Raw genomic sequence first — 21,990 nt, 5'->3', positions numbered from 1 at the left:
CTTACATATTTATGATTATTAGATGAGTATAAATTTCGAGATTTGTGCAGTGGATCAACACAACTCTTAAAATTTAAACTCATTAAATAATGATAAATAGGATGGTGAACGTTACCACCACTTAAGAGGGTGAGCTAAAATGCACTCCCAAAAAAATGAAATCATTGGCATGCAAGGGTCACGTGGCTTGAGCTTAGGACAAAAACCATGAATGAATTAGGTTTAGTTTGGTAGTTGATGAAACATAACAAGATAATATAGTTGTCATTCCTTGGATTAATGCGATAGAGAAGGTAAACTTCCAACCCTTGAAATCGTGGGAGGAGGAGAATGCATTGGCCAGACAGAGTTTTATTGATCTCTGATTAAGGAATAAAATCAGATTTTTGGGGTGTTTTCAAAATATGGGTGTGTAGATTTTATTCCCCAAAACAATTGCTTTGCTTATGTGTTAGGGTATAAAGTTTTTATTTTTGTTTCTTCGAAGGTCGTGCAATGGCCGGTGCCAAATTTCCAAAGAATAACGAAGACCTTATCGAACTTTCGCCCAACAACAGATATGTAGTTTCAAATAATATATGCAGAAAAATGGTCTCTTTCTGACGCGTGAGACTTGAGAACTCGAGCGCAAGACTCGCAGCTGGACAAAAGTTTTAGTGAGGGACAGGTGGGTACGAGCTCTCTGTTCATTCCCCAAACCCTAGAGGCTTTGCATTTGTCTGCTTAATCGAATCTTGAAAGTAAAACTCTATGTCTACATACAAAAGAACCATGCATCTATAGATCGAGTTATACTGGATTATATATGTTGTTGGCTACCTCTCTGATAATTTCCCAATCAACATCATGCTAATTTTATCGTATCTTTTGTTTATGTAGCAAACTTGGTCATGTGTACACATTCAGATAAGACTTAACTTCGTCGATAGTTTTGATTCATATATGGTTTCCTAAAGTAAAATGCTTATGTTGCCATACATTCTATTAAGAAAACAAAAGCTGTGATTGTGAGAAGAGAGCATTTTTATGTGTCAGACAGTTTAGTAAAAGAATACTTCCATAATAAATCATTCTGCTTCCAATTTCCACCAACATTAACAAGGATTGATTAAGCTCTTAAACAATGCAACCAAGTTCAAAATCTTGAAGGTTGTGATCATTGGCAAATCCACATTGGAGGCAGTGTGGCTAATAACCCTCATATATGGTCCTACGATCCTTGCCACTCATTCCTAGGGTTTTATATCTTTTCTCGTAAAGAAAAATTTCTGAAGCCACCACTAATTTTGAACAATGATAAGACCTAGCTAATATAAAGCAGTAGATCAAATGGCAGGCCAAAAACACATGCTGACTTTTGAAGTACTTAGAGATATGGAAGAGATGATAATGAGTTGTAACCAGATATTTAACTTCACAGATTAATTGTATAATGCTAACTTGACGCGGTAGATTAGATATATACATACAGTACTGTGAGTTTTTTAGGGTTTACGAGGTGAAGACAAAGAACGAGTTCGGCGGTTCCCTTGTCGGGATTTTGAATGCTTTAGAGAATGTCCGACTCAGCTCCCACGATGTCCTTCTCCAAAATCGGCCGTCCTCTGCCTCCATATTTTTCTTAATTTATTCCGCCAATCCAATGGTTTCTATTGTATTATAATGTTCAGCAAGACACCATCCACGTTCTGATTGTTTAATTATTTTACGCATGCTGTTCTTAATTACTTTCTCAATTCAGTCTTAAGCATTCTCACAACTTAATTCAGTTTAGAGAACTCTAAACTGGATAGCCTAATTGTTTGATGTGGCCACTTCGTATTACAATCTAACGATATTACTCTCTATTTATAAGTGAGAGGTCTTAAGTTAAACTCCGGCAGATGATGAGTTCAAAACCAAATTATTGTGATTGACTCATTATGTAGCTTAATCTAAATCCCTCACCCCTTAGTGTACATGTATGATTTATATTAGTTTAGAGAACCCTTAACCTAATAATTAAACAAATCATTGCTTTGGACTGGTTTTTTGTTCCTAATGACGCTAGTTTTGAGTTTTTCTCGTGGTCTTATGTGGTTTAATCCCATTGAACCATCTTCTTATTTTAATCACATCATTGCATGAACTTGGCTTTCTCATGAGCTGTAATTTGCCTGGTTGTGGGCCCACAGTGAACTCCTGATAGCACCAACCCCCCATCCAAACAACAATAATTGGGAATTAACAATTACATTTTACAATTGCAAGTCAAATTCTCTTGTGACGGCCCCCCTCTAGGGTTGAGTATATAAGTGTTTCCACTCCTTTGCTTGTCCTCAGTGCAAACATTTGAGCAAAAAAAATATACAGAAGTCCACTACTCTTTCTTTCTTTTTTCGTTTCATCGATTTTGTTGGGATCCTCCTTTTCTCCCGAAAAGAAATGGAATCTGTTGGTGTTTTTGCTGATGGGGAATGGGAATCCTTGAGCAGGTTGTTTACTTCCGAAGAGGTTGAGTTCACACCACATTTTCTTTCCCAGGGAAATTCATTCCCTTTCCAGCACAATGAGGGAATGGGATTTGAAACCCGAGAATCTTTTTACCCCAATATTCCTGGACCTGAAACCTTTTTTCACCATCCTTCTTCAGAGAGTCCCAACTCTAATGTGGACTATCTTTCTTCTCAAGAAAGTTGTAACTATGGTGACCATAATCATGGCATTTTTACTACCATTTTGAACCAGGAAAATTGCTACTTTAGTAATTCTTGCAATTTCCCAGTGGGTAATATTGATGTCTCTGAATCCATGGATGTTTATATGAATCGTGATGGGAAGAGTTTCGCCTCCTTCGTCCCGGCTTTTTCCGACATTGTGATGCATGGAAGTGAGTGCAACAAAGAGGATTCGGGCAGTGATAGCCAGCCGGCTATTGTTCCGGTTCCTGAAAAGGAATTGCAGCTCAAAAGGGTGCATGATGCGCCGGAAAAATCCAGCAACGACACATCCGACAGCAATCCGAAGAAGAAGCCTCGTCTATCGAAAGATGTAAGCATCATTTAAAAATTCAAACTTTTGATAAAAACTTGTTTCTTGGCTAGTATTTGTGAAGCAGTTTTCTAACTGTGAATTCCACACATTGCAGGTAGAAAAAAGTAAGAAAAATAATGTAAGGTCAAAGAAGGGGCAAAAGGGTAATTCAGATGTGAAATTCAAAGATGAAGAAGAGAGGCTGCAGAGCACAAGTTCTTGCACCTCTGAGGGTGATAATGGTTCTCTGGAGATCAATGGAGGAGAAACTTCAGACCCCAAAGCTTCATCTACCCTTAACTTGAATGGGAAGACCAGAGCCAATAGAGGGTCTGCAACTGATCCCCAGAGCCTCTATGCTAGGGTAAGTAATACGCAATATCTTCAAAAGTAAAAAACGAAATGTTTACCAAACATGCCTATACAGTTTCTTACGAGTCAAGTTTTGATTGGATCTTGCAGAAAAGAAGAGAGAGAATCAATGAGAGACTAAGAACCCTACAGCATCTTGTCCCTAATGGAACAAAGGTTGACATTAGCACAATGCTTGAAGAGGCAGTTCACTATGTCAAGTTTTTGCAGCTCCAAATCAAGGTAATAATTAAAAAATACTGTTACAATTCTATGTTTTAACTACGGAAGCATGCACAAACCAATAATGTTATTCTTACCATATTTTTGTACCACAATTGTAGACCACCTTAGGTGCCATCTGATGTGGACAGCCGCATCATCTAAATTAATTAGCATTTAATTTCAAAATGTTAATCAATAATTAATAAAAAGATTGTTAATTAAATGATGATTGTGGTATACGGGGAATCTTCTTCTATCACCTAAGATTATTTAAGTGTTTTATTTAATAAAAAATTGAAATTAAATGATGCAGCTTGTCCAACTCATTTGCCACCTAAAATGGTAAAGAAATATGATATAAAATTATGGTAAGAATAACATTACTCATGCACAAACAGAACAAGTGACAAACTGTTAATTAAAAATAGAACTAGATGAGGATACTAGACAGGCAATAAAACACTACTAATTCATCGTTTACATGCAGTTTATGATCTATTTAGGTTATAGTTCTTATTAAAAATTTTGTAACCGATTTTATTTTTGAACGTTACTCTTTTACTAAATTGTAAAATTTCTTCGTCATATGGCTTTGATTATTAATTAATTGTCTTGTTGTATATTGCAGCTTTTAAGCTCAGATGATATGTGGATGTATGCTCCCATTGCTTATAATGGAATGGATATTGCTCTCGACCTGCAAAAGCTCTCTCCACTTTTATGACACAGCAGCAGCAGCAGCAGGAAGCTGTTCTACCTCTTTTTTTCCCTTTTCATTTTTTTTCTAGTTGTTAATTATTATCGACATATATATATATATATATATATATATATATGAACATAATGAATGTATACTAATTAATTTAATTCCCTAACTTTGTAATGGGGGTTTTTAAGTTAAATAAATTCCAGTTTCGATCACGAGGAAAATCCTCTGATCAGATTTTTATGACCATGTATGGACTCAGTTGATCCTCAGCATTATAGGGTGGAAAAATTGTTCAATGTGTCGAGAATACAGCCGATACACTAAGTATCATAATATAGTTGGTTATTTAATCAAGTTTTCAACATATTATATTATTACAATTTATGTACCGAACCATGTTCGTGGCACAATGAAAAATCTCGGATGTACTGAACGTTAAGACATGCGACCCCTTGGATACACAATAAAATTATATTTAATAACTATCTTCACGTTAATGGTTCTAATTTGCATAAATATTGAGAATAGAATCTTTGATGTCAGATGCTGATGATGAAGATCCAAAACATATGTGAAAGTGCACAGTTCATTGGAAGTTGGCAGATGGATTTCTAGCTTCGTGCGACATTGTTTAGTATTGACAGTCAACGATAATGATTAATAAAGAAAATAATGTAATTAATTAATTCAAAATAGAATCGATCTAGGGTTATCAATTACAAAAAAGAATAAATCTAGGGTTATCATTTGCTGTGAGAAGATGAAAAGAGCAAGGCATTTGTGTTTTTTCTCTTTCACTATATTTATGAGATGGGAATTTAAACTTGGTATATATTTCTGATCTTGCATGTAAGTATATATATGTGGATCAATGCCAAGCGACGTTTGTCTTCCCTCAGCTTTAGCTACATGAAAAAAGTAGCTAGATCTGTGACAATCTAAAAGGATAATGTTTGTGTCTTTTATTGGAGAACTTATTTGTCCCCCTTTACGATTAATAAATTGTCACCGTCTAAAAATTATAATCAGAACTAGTTATTCTCTTTATTACCATCTTATGATGCTACGTATGAATGATTAAATGATCTTAACATAATTCTCTAGTTCTGCAACACAGCAGAAATCTGTTGCTTTTAAGCACTTAACCATTTCAGGATCAAATTACAGACAAAAATAACCCTCATCTAACAACTGTTGGAAATGGGGGCTTTCTATACGAACTGGTTTTTTATTTTAAACCTTTTTTGTTTATTACGAAATACAGTTTGAGAAACTTATCTACAAGAAGAGCAAAAAAGAATGAATGCAAAATCATTCATTCCCTAATTATAATTAATTTATAATATATATATATATATATATATATATATTTAATAACAACTTGTAATATGGGTTCTTAATAAGGAAAACTAATGAAAATGACATGAAAACTTTGAGTTTTAACGATAAGGATAAAATAAAGGGTAAAGTGAATAGTACTAGGAATGACTTTTTAATGTAAAAATATGATTTTTCATTAAAGTGAACAGTACCGGGAGTTTTTCGTTAAAGTTCCCTTAATAATATTGTACATATTCAACCGAAAGGAGAACCCTAGATCATTTTTTATTTTTTTTTAAATTTGAATAATAGTACTTTTTGCCTCAGCTGATTCCTAGTTCTTAAATTTTTTTGTTTTTTGTCTTGAGAAAATGTACGATATTCATTAACAATAGAAATACATACAATCAATGGGGATAGGGTGCATACAATGGGCCTCGATAAAACCTTGCCGGCAATTTCAAACCGATCGAAAGGAAAAAGAGTGTCCAGCACCAAACAAATTAGGAATTACTATCCTCAAAGAGAAGATTCACAATTACATCAAGAGGTTCTTTAAACCAAAGAATAGGATTATCACAACTCAGACTCATTCGTGCTAATATGTACGTCACTTTATTCGTCTCCCTACCACTAAAAACAACTTTCCATTGGGCAATGCCTGAATCATCGAGCGAGTATCATTTAGAATATTTCCAAATGGCGAGTGATCATGTTGACCATCCTGTTGAAGAGTTGCCATCACAAGTAACGTATCCCTAGTTGCCACAGTCTCGGCCAGCAGAGGGGAAAGAATAGCATCATGCCTCTTTGCCAAGGGTACCACAAAATCACCCATATCGTTCCGAATCACCACCCCAACGCCACCAATAGTTCTATTTTCATCCCAAGCCGCATCAAAATTACACTTGTACTATCCTTCTCCCAGCTTCGTCCATTTTTGAGAAACTTTACAGCTGCGTTTTTCATATTTTTCCCATGCCAATTTTGGAATTCTTTCATCCAACTAATTGCCCGACAAATTAGTTCTGTCGGTTCGAGTGCCTTTTCTTACCACAAAAAAGAGTTCCTTTTTCTTTTTCTTTTTTTTTTTTTTTTTTCTTTTCCACATACTCCAAAGAAGAATAAGGAATAGATCGAAACTATCTCTTGACAACTTACCTGCAAGTTTACCTATCCAATCCATCATATGCTCTGTTGTGTTCGTCCGACTCCATAGCCCCAACGGACAAGACAACCACACCGACGCCGCTCTTGGACAATTTCGCATCAAATGCACCAAAGTTTCATTTTCTCTATTACAAAACATGTGCACATCGTCCATGGTGATTTTCTTTTTTTCTTAGGTTATCACAGGTTGGTAAAGCATTCCAACAAATCCTCCAAATACAAATCTTCACTTTCTCAGGTAATTGAGCCTTCCACAAGGCCTTTCATAGAAAATTAATTTCTACGGTAATTGAGGATCCACTACTTACTTGACCATGCACCTCATCCATGAACAACCGGTCCGCATTTGTTGTAAATTTCCCATTCGGCTCTGCATTCCAAATCAACCGGTCCGGTGGTTTCCGTGTACTAAGGGGAATACTTTGAATCAAGAGAGCTTCACTTCCCAAAATAACTCATTTATAATGTCCAGATTCCAACTAACGCTCTCCTCTTGTGAGATCAACTTAGACACCGTGTCTGACCGACCCATCCCCACGGGTATAGGACTGAGCACTTTGAAGAAACTTTTCCTCGGTAGCCAACTATCCCCTCATATTTTAATGGATGCACCATCCCCCACTTTCCATCGAGCTCCAGCCCTAATTACTTTGCAGGCTTCCACTATACTTCTCCAACCATAAGATGAATATGTCTTCATCGGTGCCGAAAGAAAATCAGTTCATGGATAATACTTGGCTTTAAAAATTTGGGATGCCAAAGAGGATTGTTCATGTATCAACCACCACCCTTGCTTTGCCAACAAAGCTAGATTAAAGGCATAGATATCCTTAAAGCCAAGACCACCCTCTCCCTTTAGTTTACATAAAATTTTCCACCGAATTCAATGTATCTGTCGCTTCCCTTGTTCCTTTCCCCACCAAAATTGTGCCACCATTTGATTCAACTCATCACAAAAAGTTTTTTGGTACCATGAAGGTTTGCATGGTGTATAGTGGTATAGCTTGGGCTACAGTTTTTATCAATATCTCTTTCCTGGCGCTACTCAGAAGGCTTCATTTCCAACCATTCAATTTTTCCACAATTGATCTTTAATGTATGCGAACATATTCTTCTTCAATTTTCCCACAAGAACTGGTAGACCAAGATAGCGATCATGGAATATTACCCGCGGCATACCCAAGCAATCTGCCAACAACTGTCCATCATACTCGGTCAAGTTTCCACTGAAAGCTACACAACTCTTCGCATAATTAATAGCTTGTCCTGATACATCTTCATTGTTTTCAACAAATGTTTCACCTGTAGGCATTCCTGAATTGTGCCCCGGGCGAAAATGAAACTATCATCTGCAAACAATAGATGATTTAAGCCGGAGCGCCCTTACACACTTTGACCACTCTAATCCGTCCCTGCTTCTCCCAAGCATAAAAAAGAGCCGAAAAACCTTCCGCACATAACACAAACAGAAACTAGAAAGGGGGTATTCGACAAGGTGACCCCCTTTGTAGTTCTTATTTAAACAGAACTTGGTTTTATATAACCCTTCTCAATATTCCTCAGCAGATGTATAGATCATTACACATAAGGAAGTCGTGGTGGTTACCTTATAAATACGTGGGCAAATATAGAAATTAATCACATAAACTAGAATGTGCACATAAAATAAAATTTTGTATCTTTAATCTGAATATTTAAGCTTCTAAAAATAGCATAATCTTTGATCTGACTCTCTCAGATTCTGAAAAAGATCTAGAAGAACATATATATGTTGAACACGTTCAGCAGCTGAGCTGCCTGCAGGCTTTCTTGCTAGCCCTCGTATGTGCGCCATTGTTTACCATTTCTAATCAATATTAAATTAATGATTAATACAAATAAAAAGAGAATAAACCACGTTTGATCGATTGCTGCATCTTGTATTTAATTACGTACATTGATAAATATTGGCAATGGAAAATTTGTCTGCTCTCGGCCCTGGCAACATGGAAGGAAGTTGTCGTTTTGTTTTATCCCACATGAGCTAAAGGCCATGGAAATTTGTTTGCCCTTGACCACAGAATGTTGATATTCGAATATATAATTTTAAAGAAGAAAGCTGAGATTTCATTGTACATTAATCAATTAGTAGTATATTGTGGTGTTAGAGTAAATGTAGAAATATAGAGAATAATTCGAATGATGACTTTGAGGTACGACTTGAATTGTTTCCTTAAAGTGTTATTTGTCCCCACTTGAATGAGTTTGCTAAAGGGTTATTGGCAAATCACTTTCAGGATACAACAAAGTATAGAATATTCGATTAGCAAAACCAAATTGTATTCCCTTAGAAATAACTAGAAAGAAATTGTATGAATGTGACGGAGAGAAAAGAGAGCAAGGAATGTAGAAACAAATTTCTGAAATTGTGTGTGAAACATTATGCCACAATAAGTATTTATAGGCATTAAGGCACCCGTTCATCGAGTCCTTTCATTTTAGTTGAAGATATACAACTCTTCTTAAAAGTGTTGATCCAAAAGACATGTTTTCTATTTAGAATTTTCAGAAAATAAATATTGACTAATTATATCTTTTAATTCTATTCATATAATTTGAGTAAGCATCATGTCTTTTAACCAAAACTTGCAACCATTCAAAAAATGTACAACCCTAAAAGGTTGAATAAAACAGAACCTTTTGGAAGGTTGCTGCCCTTTCTGCGCGCACACACACATGCTGCACAACGCAGCCAAGTCATATATATATATATATATATTTTATATATTTATTATTGAAATCTCTACCATGTGGAGCATAAAATAATCAAGAAAAATATGAAGACAACACATGGATTCTTGGGTGAAAAATATAAAATTACCCTTGAGGCATACATGAACTCCTACGCACAAGCAGCAGACAATCACGACTCAATAAATGTCAAAAGTGGTCAAAATAGGTATTTATTCAAAACATATTTCATCAATCCTCATCAAATCCTCCCCACAAGGTAACCTTCAAATTATTTATTCAAAATAGGATTAATTACCTAAATTAATTGCTTAATTTCCTAATTAATTAATTAATTAATTTTCTAATTGATTGTAAGATATTATTTTGACATAATATCTTGCAATTACACCCAAAAACCACCAAATGTGGCCGGTTCTTATCTCTCCAAAAGGGGCCGGCCACACCCGTATAAATACCAGCTCATTTCTTCAAAAACCTAATCCTAACTCTCTTGCAAAATTCCCCAATTTCTCTAAACACTTTTCCCTCAAATTCTAACTTTGGCATCGGAGGTTCTTCGGCCAAAGCCCCCCCCCCCCCCCCCCCCCCAAAATTCATCGTGGGTTCATGAGGCTCTTGGCCTTGACCTAAGGTGTTAATTGTTTTGTAGGTGCAATTTTGTCCAAGAAGAAGAAAGCGGAAATTTGCATCCACAAATTGGTGCTTTCATCGAGAGTTTGAGTCACACACTCGTAAAAGATTCTCACATTCAAGGTTTTTCGTTTTCTTGTTCATTTGTAGATTTTTTGTATGTTGTTATTCTTGGAATTTTCATTTATAAAAATTCTTAGATAAAACATAAAAGAGAAGTATAATGATAAGAGATTCAGAAGCCTCGACAAATGGAAATTCCAATGTTCAAGAAATAGGACCATGGTGATCCACAAGACTCAACATGACGATGACTTGAGCGACACCACCCCCACGGGGCTTCACCATGGCAACCACCATGATGGCCACCATGGTAGCCACCCTTGGCAAGGTCCACAGTGCCACAACCACGGCCCAAGCCGTGCCATTTAAGCCCACACGGGCCTAAGCTCAAGGCGAGCCAACCCGAACCACTCAAGCCCAACACAAGGCTAACATGTTGTCGAGCCGAGCCCTAGCCTCGTACCCACATACGCTGCACGCCGAGTAGCCCACTCTCGTGGCCCAACCCACTCTCGTGGCCTTCTAAGCAACCCAAATCAGTCAAAGACTAGTTCAACCATCCCAGCTCCAAATTTCTGGATCGACAATTGAACTGGGGGCATTTTCACCTTATTTCTCCACAGATTTGACATTCCCCAACTTAAATCTCATGCTCAGAGTCTACCACACTTCCACTGCTTAAGCAGACGTATTCCTTCCAAGCGCTTTCAACCCAAATGGAGAACAACACTTGTCTTGACAAGTCATAGAGTTGACAAGTACCCTCGCACAGCAAACGACCTTGGTGAATCAGTTCTTGTAACGCACCGAGATGCAACGTGCCCCATACGAGGTGTCCCGAAGTAAGACAAGGGCAGATGAAGAACCTCTCCAGTGGCGTCCCAACAAGCAGCCACTCGACCAGCCACCAACCAAGTGTTTGGGCAGTGTACACTCCCGACTGGGCCCTTGAGATAGCATATACTCTCGTGTTAGCTTGCGGATAAGCGTGCACCCTCGACTAGGCCCACAGACGAGTATACATTCATGATTGGGGCCATATTCCTATAATCAACGTGAGCAACCTTCAAGGCGAAGTGTTCATTTGTGGCTAAGCCCGCAAGAAGTATCTTCTACCTCACAACGGAGTAGACAACACAACGGACGGAGAAGAGCAGTAACTCAATCTGACTCAAGTTCAATCGGCAACCTACGAGGGATTCCCTCGCCTGCTAGGAACAAACCATATGCACCGCAGTCGCAGTGTATACGAGCTGAACACATTGAATAGTAGCCAGACTAGCATGTCAAGACCGGGGGCAGCCGATAACTTCATTACCCCAACAAAGGCAGATTCGGAAAGAGGTAGAGAGGTTCTTAAACGAGCGATTGCGTGATTTCCAAAGTAACGAAGTCGCCAACTAAGCATTTCGACGGAACACGTAAGTTTAGCATACTATATTTCACATTTTTCAAAGGAGATGGAAATCCGGAAAGGCACTTGAAGCATTACCAAAGCACGATGGTCCTTTATCGGAACAATGATGCTCTTATGTGCAAGATATTCACCACCACTTTACAAGACGATGCGCAAGATTGGTTCCACACCCTACCCCCATGATCTATCTGGAGTTTTGATGATCTTTCCTTGGTTTTCACCAAAGAATACTCGTCCTACCGCTCAATTAAGAAAAGTCCGACCACTTGTTTAACGTAAAGAAGATCTCAAATAAGTGGCTTCGTGACTCGTGAAGAGGTTCAAAGCAGACAAGGCGAAGATAGTCGGATACAGCGACTTAATAGCAAACACAGCCTTCCAAAAAAAACTCCTAATAGACCACTCACTGTTTGGAGAATTGATCATGAATTTAACCCTGGCAGACTCTTTCGCTCTGGCAGAGAAACACGCACTTTGGGACGAGGCTTAGCGAGTAGACAATGCGCCCGAGCAGCCTCGAAAAGAGTCAGCAGTGGTTCAAAAGAAGAAGGTAGGGAAACAGTATAACAAAAGTAGGTAGGAGGCCAAGCGTGGGGATTGAACTATGACCAAAGAAGGCCCGACTATCAAGAACTACTCTAAGTTCTCAATCTCGATCCACCAAATCATTCGTGACATCAAGAACGAGCCATGGTTTAAGTTGCCGAAACAATCAAATGGAGATACTTCCAAGTTAGATCACACCAAGTACTGCGTATTCCACCAAGGTTCTGATCACACAACTGACGATTGCTACACTTGGAAGAACTACCTAGAGAAGCTCATGAAAGAAGGCAAAGTCGACAGGTACTTGGACAAGCCAACTGCGCAGCCTAGAAGGAATGCAGATGCTGACGAAGAACCGCCCAACAAGACGATTCGGATTAACGACATCTTCGCCAAATCTGAACACTTGGGGGCTACCAACAATTCAAGGAAGCGGAAGATCCAGCAGGCTCTACTAGTCTCGTAAGTCCAAGTAGTCGATACCCAACCTGGACCTATTTTTGGATTCACCGAGCAAGCTGCCGAAGGTGTCGACTTTGCGCACGACGACACGTTGGTGGTATCTGTCCAACTAACATATGCCATAGTCGACATAATGATGGTTGACAATGGAAATGCAGTCAACCTACTTCAACTCTCATTCATTCAGAAGATGCGCATGGAAAGCACAATCATACGTTGAGCGGAGGTACTCACCCGATTCAACGGACATATCTCGACTGTCATTGGTCACATCACACTTGATGTGAAAACACCATTAGTTGTCTCAAAGCAGACGTTCACAATAGTAACCAACCTGTCTCCTTACAATAGGATTCTAGAAATACCTTGGCTAATAAAGCTGGATGTCATCACTTCCGTCAAGTATCAAAAAATCTGATTCCGCATCCTGGGATGAGGAGTCAGAGAAATCAAGTCTGACCAGGCCATATCTCGATGACAAGTATTGAAGAAATCAAAGAAGAAGATATTTACCCCCATAGAGGCTACCAAGGTCTGAAAGGATGACGAAGCTACTCAATAACAATTATAGCAAGCGGATCAAGAAGATGGTGTCCAAACCAATGCGACAGCATATGAGATAGAATGGAAACCCAGCAGCCAAAAAAGACAGTTAGAATTGGCTTACGTCTGAAAGATTGAATCTAGTAGAGAATGAAGTCCTTAAGGAAAATCGTGACGTCTTTACGTGGTCACCTTCCGACGTACCCGACATCAACCCCAAGCTAGCTTACCACAAGCTGCACGTCGATCCCCGCTGCCAAATCGGTGATCCAAAAGATAAGACATTTTGCACCCGAGCGAGTGGTAATCATCGAAGCGAAAATTGACAAGCTACTAGAGGCCGGATTCATAGAAGAGGTAGCGTACTCAGCATGGCTTGCCAACGTCGTGCTGGTGAAGAAAAAAGAGAATGGCAAGTGGAGAGTTTGCGTAGACTACATCAACCTTAACAAAGCATGCCCAAATGATCCTTATCTACTTCCCCAAATCGATCAATTAGTAGATTCGACTTCTGGGAACCAGCTGCTCAGTTTCTTGGACGCCTACTCTGACTACAACCAAATAGCCATGTACGAGCCCGACAAGAAAAATATTGTGTTTGTGATCGAGCAAGGCACCTACTGCTACAAGGTCATGCCCTTTGACCTCAAGAACGTAAGGTCCAGTTACCAAAGATTAGTAAACATAATGTTCAAAAAGAAAATTTGAGTAACCATAGAGGTCTATATCGACAACATCATGGTGAAGGGCAAACAGCGATCAAATCACATCGGTAATTTGGCGAAAACTTTCGACATCCTTAGAAAGTACAAGATGAAAATCAATCTTGCCAAATGCACATTTGGAGTATCTTCAGGCAGATTCTTAAGGTACCTAGTAACCCAACGAGGAATAGAAGCACATCTCAAGCAAATCAGAATGATATTAGAGATAAAATCTCCATCTACCTTGAAGGAGATTCAAAGCTTGACCGGACAAGCAGTCGCTCTCAATCGTTTTCTCTCGTGATCCACCGATCGATGTAAACCCTTTTTCAAGGCATTCAAGAGGGCACAATGAGACAAATGGGATGATGAATGTGAAAGAGCTTTCCAAGACTTGAAGAAGTATCTCACATCACATCTCTTATTATCCAAGTCGGAAGCAGATGAGGACTTATACATCTACTTGGCAATCTCAGAAGTAGTAGTGAGCTCTGTCCTCATATGAGAAGAGCTGAGGGCCCAGTTGTCAGTATTCTACACTTCTAAAGCTCTTCTCGATGAGGAAATTATATATTTCAAGATTGAAACATTAATTTTGGCGCTAGTTGTTGCGGCTCAGAAGCTCAGACCATACTTCATGACTCAATATCTTCTACTATCAATCTTACATGGTTTGGATAATTTTCAACGAGTGATGAAATGAGTGTTGGAACTTGGCCAATACGATTTAGTTTTCTGACCCTACACGGCGATAAAGGCTCAAACCTTAGCAGAATTCACGCATAGCCTAGGCAACATAACAGAGCGGCCCAACAACGCCCTGGAGGTAGCCGAGCACACTTTAGCGTCGCCTACTCCACCTAATGTAAACTTATGGCATTTGCATGTCGACGACGCATCCAACAACAAAGGCTCAGGAGTAGACGTGGTCCTTGTCACCCTAGACGGTTCGATGCTTGAGCAGGTGATCACTCCAAGCTTCAAAGCATCCAACAACAAAGTGGAGTACGAAGCCCTGATAGCAGGCCTTCAAATGGCAAGAGACTTGGGGGTGAAAAAGCTCACAAGTCACATGGCAAAACATCCAAAAATGGTGTATTACCTAGAGAAGGTACGCAAGCAACTTTAGGCATTTCAGACTTACACCCTCACTCAAGTTCCGCGGGCAGACAATGCCCATGCAGATGCACTAGCCGGCCTAGGCTCCGTCCTCGATCACCAACTCAAACACTCTATTCTGGTGGACTAACTATACAAGCCAAGCATAGAGGCGGAGCTGGCAGCCGAAGTGTCACAGGTTAGTATAACTCTTAACTGGCAAAGTTCTATTATAGACTACCTGGTCAATGATACACTCCCCACGAAAAAGTTAGAGTCTAGAAAGCTCCAAATAAAGGCAGTATGCTACTATATATGGAACGGCATTCTAGTCAGAAGATCCTACACTGGACCACATCTTCGTTACTTAGGGCCTCCCGATGACCTAAAGGTTCTAAGCTCAATCCACGAAAGCGTTTGTGGAAATCACTCTGGAGGCCGATCCTTAGCACATGAAGCTTTTAATGTAGGCTATTACTGACCTACCATGCATCAAGATGCTAAAGAATTAGCACAAAAGTACGACTGCTGCCAACGCTACAAGCCGGTACCCATACTGCCTGTCAGCGAACTACACCCACAGACGAGTCCTTAACCGTTCATGCAGTTGGCAATCAACATGGTAGGGCCAATGCCGCCTGCTACTAGAGGCAGAGGCATGATGATCGTGGTAACTGATTACTTTACCAAATAAGTAGAAGCGGAGCCTATGACAACCACGACTCAGGCAGACATAGAGCGCTTCATATAGAGGAACATCATTTACCGATTTGGCATCCCTCAATCCATTGTCATTGACAATGGCTTGTAATTCGTAGGCAAAGAATTGGCGAAGTTCTTCTAAAAATATGGCATCAAGCAGCATATGTCCATGCCTAGATATCCTCAAGGCAATAAGTAGGCCGAAGCATCCAACAGGATGATTCTCAACTGCCTCAAGAAATCCCTCTCCGACAAGAAGGGAAAGTGGCCAAACGAACTCCCCGGGTGTCTATGGGCATATTGCACGACCAAGCGACTAGCCACCAATGATACTTCTTTCTCTATGGGCATATTGCATGACTAAGCGACTAGCCACCAATGATACTTCTTTCTCTTTGGCATTTGGTTCAGAAACAATCATATCTCCCAATGTCATCGTGCCAAGTAGCAGCACTCTACTGCCAAGCATTGAGAAGAATAGTAAGGAGAGAGCCACAAGCTTAGATCTAGCAGAAGAGAAATGCAAGTAGACCATCACCCGCATCGTAGCATACCAGCAGCAGCTCCTTTCCAACTACAACAAAAGGGCCAAGATCCGGCAGTTCCAACTTGAAGATTTAGTCCTAAGAAAAGCCTTCATCACTACTAGCAGAGAAAGCTCTAAAAAGATGGATCCCATCTTGGAAGGGCCGTATAAAATCACCAGAGTAGGCAGCAAGGGTAATTACATCATCGCCACCATGAACAATAAAGAGATCGAAAAGCAGTGGAATGCCTACAATCTGAGGAAGTACCATGTATGACCTCCCACCACATTAAAGCCCGAAGAACTCAAGCAGCTCAACGGGTACCACCTTGGGAGCTAACGATTATCCAGTTGTTATGCAGTCTCTACTTTGCTGCTAAGTTTTCGTTCATTTCACTTGTTTTTCAATGAGGAATTGAGAAGTAATTTATAACTTGGCTCAACTACATGTTTACGAAAACTAATCATTCATGCACTTCAAAAGAAGATCGCGCCCTTCTTAGGGACTCATTGCAGGAATTACACCCCTCGAAGGACCAACCATGCTTTCCAGCATGAGAGGGTAAATATAACACCCCACATTGCCCGGGGGAGTGGATCATGTAAGCTTTATATGTATATTTCCATCTTTACCTAACACGAGGCTTTTTGGGAGCTCACTGGCTTCGGGTTCCATCGGAACTCCAAAGTTAAGCGAGTTCGTGCGAGAGCATTCCAGGATAAGTGACCAATTGGGAAGTTCTTGTGTGAGTTCCAGAAACAAAATCGTGAGGGCGTGATAGGGGCCCAAAGCAGACAATATCGTGCTACGGTGGAGTCGGGCTCGGAATGTGGTGAGGGCTTGGGCCAGGATGTGATAGTAAACCAATTCCTTGACACCCATATGGGTCTGCTCTCTAACGCGAGAGGATAAACTCAACATTTTGAATATCCAGACATGGACGAGCCAGACTGCCCTAGTATAACTAGATGCACGATGGCTTGAGCTGGGATTCCTAGAAATGGCCACAATGGTCTTTTTCAATGCTTAGCTAACTAAAGGATTCTGGATTTTTTGACCTAATCTGCGGTGAACCGAGCCCTAGAGACGGAGAGGGCACATAACGCAGTATGCCTTATGGACTGATGTCCTGAAACCCTATAGCTGCTACCTAGTACACTAAGGTAGCCTACGATTACCAGAAGACTGCCTATGACTTGCCCTTCGAGTAGTAAACTGCGCTAAACTTATACAACTGCACGTTTCTGTGAGAGGTTAAACGTTAAGCGCGCATATACGAACCTCATTCATTGTTGACATGCTACGCAATCGATGGGCTTCATTTCTGCCAAAGCGCGAAACGATCTACTCTAAGTCCTAAAGTATTGTGATACTTGTTACTCAACCTACGAAATTAGAGAAAGTCAGGGTTAACAACCTTGTGGTTACGCAAACTTGTTTGCTTCTGTAAGGCATACAACTACCAACCCTATGGCTAATAACTTTGCAAAGTTCTACACCAACACATACTAGCCGCATGGGCTACGCAGGCTTGCCTGCTTATAAAAAAGTAGCACGCTTGCCACTGGTTTATAAAGTCTAAAGGTTAGGGCATGAACAAAAGAAGCAAAGATGGAGAAAAGCGAATGAAGCAAGTTTATTAATTTTTCTAGCAAAATTGGTAAACTACTAGCAAAGATTGAAGGAGTTCAAGCAAAAAACAACAAGGAAAACAAAAAAAATCCTAAAGAATACCCAAAAGACTACTCTTCAGTAGCTTGGACACTCTACGACTACTCGATCACCACACCTTCAGCAGCTGCGATATCCTCAGTAGCGGCACCATTTGACGCTTCACCCCTGGCTGCTCTTACCTGGGCATCAGCTTATCTGACTACCTCATCGATGGAAGCCTCAAAAGTAAAGGCGAGCAAGTCTTCTGGAGAAATGGAGAATGTCTCAAAGTCTTTACCAACAAAATCAAAGTTAGATGGCCTCCCAAAGTAATACTCTACATATCTCAGCTTGTATAAATCGGCTTAACTCTGAGTAAGTGAAGCCTTGGATTTGGCCTTTTCACCCTTCAACTGCTTATTCTCCTTGAGCAGACCAGCATGGACCTACTGTAGCTCCTCCACTTCCTTCTTCAGATTGTTGTTGATCTTCAATGCACCTTGGAGTTCCAACACTTGAGGTTCAAGCCTGTCAACGACCTTCTTGGAGTGGATTACTTGGTTGTAAGCAGCGATCAGTTCTTCGTCCTTTGTGTAAGCAGCAGGGCAAAACTCAAAAATGGCACGTTCAAGGTCTTGAATCTGAGGTATGTAACACCCGATCTACTTCCCTACACTTTCATACTTTACTTGGATCGCATCAAGCCTAGTCTTCAAATCCACGATCTTTTGGCGAATGGCCTTAAGCTGCAAAGAAGTAGGGCCAGAGATTATCACACCTTAATTGGAGTATTAACTTAAAACTCTAATTAAGGCATGATTCAAAATTTAATATGGAATAAAATATTTAAGAATAGATTAATCCATAGTTAAATAGTGAAGAAAGAAAAGAAAAAAAATAATTATTTAGAAGATATAAATCAGTTCAAACATAATTCACATTTATTCACCAAGAGATAATTCTCAAGTTTTACAAAGTACACTTTACATAAATTTACATAAAGCTTCTTGTTCCTTATTCAAACAAAAGAGCAAACACCACCAAGCTCTTTATTTTATTTCTATTTACACATATCATACAACAAGTAACATCTCTAGCACATGACTTAATTCTCTGGTTCTGAACCTGCACAAATTTAATTAGGGGGAGCATAAAGCTCAGTAGGGACATTATACCTCAATATATATATATATATATATATATATATATATATATATATAACCATGAGTATATTATTTTTATGTAGTTAAAACACATTAGAAAAATGATATGTATGAATGCACAAAGTTTCTCTCTTCAAACCCTATTAACCTAAACCCAAACACCTTATTTTCCCTTTGTTAGTGCTCATGCCTAATTCCCTTTCGCCAGTCCCGTATTACCCTTAAATTATTATGCACTTTGGGGCTAGCCTGAGACTTGGTACCTGCCAAGAATTAGGCTCAACTACACAAAAGCCTTCCTCAATGCCCATTTCCCTATCTCCTTCACAAGAATCTCAACTCAAGGTAATCAGTTCATTGTTTAACAAATGAATGAAAAACATGTATATCAATCCATCCAAGTAATCGTGTAGGCAATGAATTTATGAATCCAACCACAGAGATAAATATCAATCAATATGTATTAATAAGATTATAAAAAAAATAAATATTTATAAGGTTTCCCAAGCACCCCCTACCTGGTTCCAAAGCTACAATGTAAGTCCACGTAACTGCCAAACTGATCAAGCATCTTGGTCCAACTCGTGAGTTCCTATTCAAAGTATAAACTATCACTATTTAAGCATACAATATAACTCGTATTATAAATAGACTTTGTAGAATACATACTTTAATAAGTATGTATAATAATAACCCAAACAAAACATACTTCAGTTTTCTAGTAAAAATAGTTTTAAAACTAAAAGTTTTTGTATGGTGGAAATTTGTTATGCAAAATTAATATTGGATATCTGTACGAATCCACAATAATATCTAAATATATTATTACAATCAGAACTCGTTTCCAACACCAAAATTTGTTTATTGAATTGGATGACTAGTTCAACAGTTTCATGATTCAAAAATTCACCTTAACATCCCTTCCTTCATACCAATCCATAACCAAAACCTCAACCTAAAAGACTTTTTCTTTTTGAGTTTATGAAAGCTCTCTGTTTTAAACAGTAACAGAACATAATTATATTTGAAATCAAAAGGGAAACTGAACATTCTATAAAAAAAATTATGAGGGTTTTTGGTTGAAAGAGATTGACTATTGATTAACCAACCTCTTCAAAGCCCCCCTAAAATAGAAATGAAACAAATAAAGGAATGAGAAGTCTAACCAAAAGAAAAATACTTCAACTCTTAGCATCCTTTCTCCTTCACTAGCCTTCTGAAACTATAAAGCTTTTTGGCTGGCATTTCTATTACTGTTGATTCTCAAAAAAACTATTGACTCCCTATTTATACAGGCTTTTGTTTCTTTTTAACTGGCTAAAAACTCGTACTTATCCCTAACAATCATGATACCTAACTCTAGACGCTTCACCACCTGCTTCTTAGACCTCTACCTCCTGCTTCCATCGACTCCACAAGCTCTCCTGGAACTAACGCTCAGGTGACACAAGCCACCAAGCCACAAAAATTGAACACCTCCTGCTTACTAGCAGTAAGAGGAGGATTTACCTGACTACCCACATGGTAACTAGATTGAGATGAAAATCCTAGCAAATGAAAATAACACACCTCCTAATTTCAAATTCATGTGTGGTGGTAAGAGAGAAAGAAGCATGTAAAACACAAGCTCAATGTACAGTCATAAGGAAACAAAAACAAACTTACCTTATGAATTACTTGTTGGCTACTCCAATTTGACTATAGATAAGTATGGAATTGAAGACTCAAAGACCAAAAGAAAAAAAAAACTTATTTCTTGCTTCTGAAATTCGAAGAGAGGAAAAGCTAGGGTTTCTTTTTCCCCTTTTAGACTAAAGGAGATAAGGAGATTGTGAACTCCTTATTGGAGTTGTCGTCCAGCAGAAGGAAACAATAAAAAAAATAAAAATCAATAAATTAATAACAAAATATTGTATTTGTCTTCTTTTTCTTTTTTTGTTAAAAGTATATAGTATATAATATATATAATGAATCTCAAATATATGAACCAATTTACATATTAGTCTAAACTATATAATTTAGAGAGTTAAATCAAACACTTGCACTACTAACTAATTAAAAAAAATTTTGGGTTCTCACAGAGATATTAGACCTTTTCAAAGCAGCAAGCTCAAATTCTAACTTCTTGACTTTCTCGGTCGAGGAATAAGATTCGGCTTCCATAATTCTTACCACCTCCTTGGCAGCCTTGGTATCCTCGTGATCATGGAGCATAGACTCGGCTGCTAGAATCGTCGTCTTCTGCATCATAACCAGCAGAGCAGTCCTCATATACTCAGTCATGCGCTTCGCAAAGGAACTTAGGCCAACAACCCCTTTGACGCCATCAATAAACTTGGCACACACATCCATGTATTTAAGCTGATCTGGTTTCAAGAGCGCACAAATCTCAGCAGCTTCTCCAGAAGCAGACTTTGTGGATTTCTCACAACTGCCCACACAAGCAGTCTCCTTCTTATCAGCAGACAAGTTGGTCTCAACAATGGAGGGAATGAGTTTTGGCACCACTTTAGCAAGCAAAGGCATCTTGTTGCTTTTTATAGTAGCAAGCCTATCCGAATGTGAACTAGACTTAGCCCCAGACGGATGTTTAGGCATAAATTTTGGCATTGAGGGCACATCGGAACTTTTACGTTGAGCAATCCTATCAGCAATCAAACTAGCCACCTTCAGAACGACATGCGTCACTAGCACGGATTTAGCAGCTTCATCATTCTCACCCTTGGAAGAAGTCAAGTCGATCACAAGCTTGAGGGCAACTAGCGAACCCACTTAAGCAGCGGAAGAAGTCTTTTGCTTTTTTTTAGCCGACATCTCTTAAGCAGGCGAAGAATGTCTCTTTTTCCCACCTTCATTCGCAGCAGGCTCCACAATGGTGATTGGATAAGCCAATGCCTTAGCCTTGATTCACTTTATCTTCTCTTTCGAGGGCAGCCCACATTTCTCCCAGTGAAGAGGACTA

General features: G+C 39.2%; 1 protein-coding gene across 1 annotated transcript; it reads left to right on the top strand.

Moving 5' to 3' along the window:
- The first annotated feature begins 2,424 nt into the window (after positions 1 to 2,424).
- Positions 2,425 to 4,312, top strand: LOC137716909 (transcription factor RSL2-like). Its single transcript, XM_068456261.1, has 4 exons — positions 2,425 to 3,030; positions 3,128 to 3,376; positions 3,475 to 3,606; positions 4,217 to 4,312. The coding sequence occupies exons 1-4, from the start codon at positions 2,425 to 2,427 to the stop codon at positions 4,310 to 4,312; spliced, it is 1,083 nt and encodes a 360-aa protein (XP_068312362.1).
- The last annotated feature ends 17,678 nt before the right edge of the window (positions 4,313 to 21,990 follow it).

Source organism: Pyrus communis, chromosome 15 (genome assembly GCF_963583255.1).
Source record: "Pyrus communis chromosome 15, drPyrComm1.1, whole genome shotgun sequence".
NCBI lineage: Eukaryota > Viridiplantae > Streptophyta > Magnoliopsida > Rosales > Rosaceae > Pyrus > Pyrus communis.
This window is presented reverse-complemented; position numbering and strand designations above follow the sequence as displayed.

Bases quoted from the DNA above. Each gene is read 5' to 3' on its own strand.
- LOC137716909 (XM_068456261.1), top strand. From the start codon at position 2,425: ATGGAATCTGTTGGTGTTTTTGCTGATGGGGAATGGGAATCCTTGAGC. The intron at 3,031-3,127 runs GTAAGCATCATT...CACACATTGCAG, and splicing joins AGCCTCGTCTATCGAAAGAT to GTAGAAAAAAGTAAGAAAAA. The intron at 3,377-3,474 runs GTAAGTAATACG...TGGATCTTGCAG, and splicing joins CCCAGAGCCTCTATGCTAGG to AAAAGAAGAGAGAGAATCAA.